The sequence below is a fragment of the Aegilops tauschii genome, chromosome 3 (assembly GCF_002575655.3).
Source record: "Aegilops tauschii subsp. strangulata cultivar AL8/78 chromosome 3, Aet v6.0, whole genome shotgun sequence".
NCBI classification, from domain to species: domain Eukaryota; kingdom Viridiplantae; phylum Streptophyta; class Magnoliopsida; order Poales; family Poaceae; genus Aegilops; species Aegilops tauschii.
In genome coordinates, this window is record NC_053037.3 from 414906710 (window position 1) to 414912349 (window position 5640).

Genomic DNA, 5640 nt, shown 5'->3' on the forward strand with positions numbered 1-5640 from the left:
ATCTGCTTACTTCTGACGATGCTACTAAGTACCGCAGCATCATTTGTGGTCTGCAGTACTTGACTATCACCAGACCGGATATCTCCTATGCAGTTAATCGTGTGTGTCAGTACCCCCATGCTCCCACGACTTCACATTGGACAGCTGTCAAGCGCGTATTGCGCTATCTCTGTCTTATTGCCTCCTATGGTCTACATCTCCGGCCTACACCATCCTTTCCTCTCTCGGCGTTTTTCGATGCGGATTGGGCTGGGAGTCCTAATGACAGGCGATCCATGGGGGACTATGCAGTCTTCTTTGGTCCTAAGTTGATCGCCTCAAGTGCCCGCAAGCAAGCCACCGTATCTCGCAGTAGCACTAAAGCTAAGTACAAGGCGGTTGCTAATGCCACAACGGAGATTATATGGGTACAACCCTTATTAAGAGAATTGGGAGTCTCTCAAGGTCAACCACTGGTCCTTTGGTGTGACAACATTGATGCAACGTATCTTTCGTCTAATCCGGTATTTCATGCTCAGACGAAACACATCAAAGTAGACTATCATTTTGTGAGGGAACGCATTGCACAGAAGCTACTTCACATCAAGTTTATCTCCTCCAAAGATCAACTTGCTGACATCTTCACGAAGCCACTATCAAAGCCTCAGTTTGAAGGTTGTAAGCGCAATCTTAACTTGCTATGTACTTCAGGCCAAAGTTAAGATCGAGGAAGGGTGTTAGATTGTATTATACATAGCCTCTATACATGTCCTTGTATCTTGTACTGTACACTTGGTGTACCCCTATATATATGAGATAGCCACACCTGTATTAGGGTGTCGTGCAGTTTGCCAAACCCTAAGTTTTACAAGAGGGACCTGCATGAGACACCAATGATGGAGTCAAATCCAACAGATCTCAGGTAGGGGTTCCCAAGTTAGTAGCCTTAGCATGATGGTAATAGGTGACACATGGATTTATCCAGGTTCGGGCTCTCTCGAAGAGATAACACCCAGCATCCTGCTTGATTGTATTGATTTGGAGGGAGTAGGAGTTACAAGTTGATCTATCACGAGATCGTGTGTATATGAGAGGGGTTTTTTGTCTACAGTTCTCACCCTCGGCTTATATAGATGCCAAGGGGTGCCTAGGGTTTACATGGGTTGGTTACATCTAAGGGTAGTCACTCCGAAGACGACCTCTAAGCCTCGGATTGTGCGCCAAATCTTCGGCGGTTATCCACCTTGGAGCTCCTGGGCCCAACGAACGTGGCCCACTAGTTAATGATCTTGGGGGTGTCGGCCCAGCTCATATGGTCGGGAACCGAAGTGGCAAGTACCCCCTAGTCCAGGACACTATCACCAATACAAGAAGTTTTTGGCAGTGAGTTTGGAACTTTACCCCTTTGTTATCTTGGCCTCTTGATGTACTTTTGTGAGCTCTTGAATAAGTAATGAAAGATTATTCAATACCGCTTTGTTATCAAGGCACAAAATCTACATATATTTTGAATTCTCGAGTCAAAAAATATATAGTCCAATGCAAGTCGTCCACTCACTAATTGTTATGGGAGGTTCTGAGCTTTTGCCATCTTTCCATGTTACCACACGTTTTGATCCCATTTTAGGACGTGTTCCCATCCAACTGGGAGGTTTGTTAGGTTAAGTAGTACAACAAGAATCTTGTTTGCGAGTTCACTTCTTATCTACTCATGTAAACTTAGTGCTTGTTTGGGACTGCTCTGCTCCCTAAAATTCAGCTCTGCTCTAAAAAGCGCAAGCCAAATGAGGTAGCTCCATAATGTTCCACGCCATAAAAAAACTTGAATCTGATGTACAATTCCTTGTTTTTCGTGAAGCACTTCAGGGGGTGCTCCAAAAAGATAAATTGTTCTATGTTAGAGTGCAACTCTTGGATGAAACTGCTTTAAACTGGATTTGATGAAATGGAGCTGATACGGAGTGGAGTGATTCATGAAATTGTCGACAACCTTCATGTGTGATTACAACTCCGTGCATGGTTGTGTGCATTGAGTACTGGAGGGTGGTAAGGTGAATACTTGTTGTGAGTCATTGCAACGACAGTGGTTGGCCTCGATATCGTTAGTAGCAGCGTTATCATGCACCCAATTACATGGTGCAAATTAACTATGTTCGAGTACAATCAACAGTTATTTCACTTGTTACACCCATTAAAGTCATAATACTATATACATATGTGGTCTTGGACACTTAAACTGTTGTGCTAAATAGCAAGTCGCATTCTTCAATAGGCGAGAGACCGTCTCAAGGATTCAGCCTTTGTCCAGTCCCCAGATCATTTTGGTGTATCCTTCCATAGTTCCATACTTAAATTTTGTTATATTTGAAGTACACAAAGCCAATACATTCATTCCGTGTATACCTTGATGGGGTGCACGTTACTTAGACGTTTACTTGCTCAAGATTGATCCTGATGATCTCGCCATCTTCTGCATTTTCCTGGATGATGTCCATCAGCTTGGGCCTACTGATCCTTAGAACCTGAGATAGCTTGGTCGTCCGGAAAGTGAACGGCTGTGGCTTGTTGCACAGTACTCCGATCTCCCCTAGCAGTCCTCCCTCAGTCGCCTTTCCATAAACCTGAAAGGTGCACGTTATCAGTAAGTACGTTAAGTACTTGAGGGACCAACTCTGCAGATTGCACTCTGCATTGCATGTTTTTTGGTTAAGTCATGAACCCGGGAACAGTACCTGCTCTGTCCCATCTAGGAACGCCACAATATCCTGTGAGTGAAGATACACGTTGATTAATGATACGCAAGCCCTATGAGGTGTGTGAATTCAAGATAATTAACGTTGTAAATACATAAGATTCTACTGTACATACCACTTCTCCGGTCACAAGAAGGTGTAGGTCTGATGGGTACTCGTTCTGCAGTATGATGTCCTCCTTTGGGGCGAAGTACTCAGCCACCATCTCGGTCACCTGCATAGTTGAAAACAAATTCAAAACTTGCGAGTACCCTTCCATTCCTACACCTAAGTCCAACCGTAATGCTTTGCAAGTTTCTCACCAGTTGCTGGATGAAGCTTGGGGAGACTCCCCTGAAGAGGTAGGCGCCCTGAACCACCGGGAAGAAGAGATAGAGCGATATGCTCGATCTCATCGCCTTGGGGAGGATGTCCAGTGTGTCCTGCTGCTTGAGCCCCTCTGCCTTGAACCTCAGGCATATGTGGTTCAGCATCTGCTCCTCTATCTGCCGCGGCAGCTGGTTCCTCGCCGCGAATTCTGTGGCAGCCTGAACCATGTCCCTCTGCATTTTTGTGGATGCGCAAGCCATGATCATTCACGGCCAAATATGCATGAGGCTAGCGTAGTTTGGAATTGGATGCATATATACGTACGAAGTCTCTGGTGCGGCTGGTGCTGTGGACGACGAGGTTGGTCATGTTGCCGATGAGGTAGGCGGTGAGCCAGAGGTTGAAGAGCATGTAGGAGATGCCGAAGAGCATCTCCCTGGCGTTCTGGGCGTGCAGGTCGCCGTAGCCGGTGGTGGTCATGGTGGTGATGGACCAGTAGAGGCACGTGACGTAGCGCACCCACAGCCCGTCCTCCCTGAAGTCCGGGTGCGCCGCGCCTATCCAGGTCCTCGACGGGTCGGGGTACCTGTCCGCGATCAGGTAGTTGATGCACCCGGCGCAGTGCACCGCGAACAGAGTGACCTGCTTATATCATCCGTGGCGCATGCATGCATGAGGAAGAAGAACTACTACTGCACGGTGGTACTACAGTGGAGTAGAAAGGAAGAGAGAATCTGGACGTACCGAGATGAGCTTTGTGCAGCGTATCACGGCGTAGTTGAAACGGATGTCCTTCTCAAGCCTACGGAAAGGAATAAGAGAATCATCATTGTTAATTAAGTTGCACGTACTGAACAGTGACCACTTTTAGCTTGGTATATATGCCAAGTGCACAGTGCTTAACTACATATGCTATTGTACTACCTTGCAAATAAGGAACTGACTCTGCGCAGCCGCCAGAGGCGAAGCACATTGAGGAACTTGAGGCCGAGGCTGTGCTCGTGCCTGGTGAAGAGGTGGGTGATGGAGCGGAATGGAACCGTGGAGCAGACGTCAAAGATGAACCAGGTCGACAGATACCTGCAAACCAAAAGGAACAAGGCCGGACCTAAAGGTAAGCACAGTGGAGTATGTTCATGCGTGCCTGAGACTAGAAACGTATCTCAACACTGAAGGAGTACGTAGCAGCAGCACCCACCTGAGTGCGATCTTCTTCGGATCGTCGACGACAAGGTAAGACCTGTTGTCGACGTAGGGCACGAAGAAAGTGAGCAGGATGTCGACCGCGAAGAAGCCGTTGACGACATCGTCCACGACAAAAGGCGCGCGGGGCAGGTGCCTCAGGAACGCGAACTCCAGCGGGCATATCCACGCCGAGTACACCACCAGCAGGATCAGAAACGTCTCCCACACCCTGCACATCAACGATCGACCGATCACCTTCACCGCACATCTATCTAACAGTACGCGACTGAGACAAGCAATCGTGCGTGCTTCCGTACCTGTAGCGCCGGCCGTAAGGCGAGACGAGGTACCTGCCGGCGGTCGGCTGCGCGGCGGCGGTGGCGCCGAGCGACGGGAGCAGATCGTTGGGGACGTTGCAGCCGCTGAACTCGCCGCTCCTGTCGCCGTCGTAGCATGGGAAGCACCGCGTCACCCGTGACCCCGTGCGAGCGCGGGAAGGACGCGCCATTTCGCTCGCTCGCTCGCTCGCTACTGGAGCTGGACTGTTGGTCCGTTGCCAAAGGCAGAGCGCGGAGAACTGCAGAGGGATGCCGCGGCCGCGCCGCGTATTTATACCGGCCGGAGCGGCCGATCGCGAGCCACCGCTTCCGTTTCGCGTACGTTTTGCGTGGCTCTGAGCTGACCAAAACGGTTGTATGGAACGGGAACACCTTTAGGAATAGGATAACTTGCCTTTGGTCTTGTCACCGGGCAGCCGAGACATGCCGATGGGCCGCCCATGTCGCGTTGGGATCGCCTCATGTCCCGTGCCCCACGACTCGCCCATGGACTTGTCGATCCCAGATTGCGCCCCCGGCCAATGGTGGCGCGGCCATTACCGATCCAAGTGGTGGCGCACACGCGGTGTCCGGTTTCCCATTGGGCTAAATCTCAGTTGCAGGCAGTTATATATGATGTTAAAGCGTGCCATGACAATCAGATTAGAAAGGCGCCCCATGAAATTTGTTGTTTGTCTTTTTTGCTAAGGCTGGGAAGGTGCTTTTCTCGTTAGTGGTACAAATAATGCCATGCAAGACAGGAATTACAAGTTGGACAATGTCCGTCACGTCAAATATTAGGTAATGTTTTAGTTTTGCGCATTTGCTATTCACCGGTTGCCTCATAATCCAATTCGTGCCGCTCAATTTTGCCCGAAGCCCCGAGGCGGAGACAAGGACTCAACATCGAGGCACGGGTAGCAGGCGAGGCTGAGCTAGGAGTGACCCGGAGCCAGGGAAACATTGGCAGTGGTGTCGCCGGCGGAGGGGAGTCGGAGGTTGATGGGAACCCTTGTGTCCTTTGTCCCGCTTTAACCCCTTTAAGCTAACCCGTCGCGATGGCTCCACGACTAAGTCCTTTCACTAGGACATCTGCC

General features: G+C 49.7%; 1 protein-coding gene across 1 annotated transcript; it reads right to left on the reverse strand.

The window, feature by feature from the left end:
• Positions 1-2076: 2076 nt before the first annotated feature.
• LOC109742118 (potassium channel KAT3-like) lies at positions 2077-4837 on the reverse strand. Its single transcript, XM_020301191.4, has 9 exons — positions 4544-4837; positions 4240-4455; positions 3966-4121; positions 3786-3843; positions 3366-3683; positions 3035-3274; positions 2848-2946; positions 2712-2744; positions 2077-2600 (listed from the first exon to the last, which is right to left on the reverse strand). Exons 1-9 carry the CDS (start codon positions 4732-4734, stop codon positions 2403-2405), a joined length of 1509 nt encoding a protein of 502 aa, XP_020156780.1. The 5' UTR covers positions 4735-4837; the 3' UTR covers positions 2077-2402.
• Between the last annotated feature and the right edge of the window lie 803 nt (positions 4838-5640).

Excerpts from the sequence above, each read along its gene's own strand:
- LOC109742118 (XM_020301191.4), bottom strand. The coding sequence starts at position 4,734 with ATGGCGCGTCCTTCCCGCGCTCGCACGGGGTCACGGGTGACGCGGTGC. Across the intron at positions 3,844-3,965 it reads GTCAGTTCCTTATTTGCAAG|GCTTGAGAAGGACATCCGTT; the intron begins GTAGTACAATAG and ends TCCTTTCCGTAG. Across the intron at positions 3,684-3,785 it reads GCTGCACAAAGCTCATCTCG|GTCACTCTGTTCGCGGTGCA; the intron begins GTACGTCCAGAT and ends TGATATAAGCAG.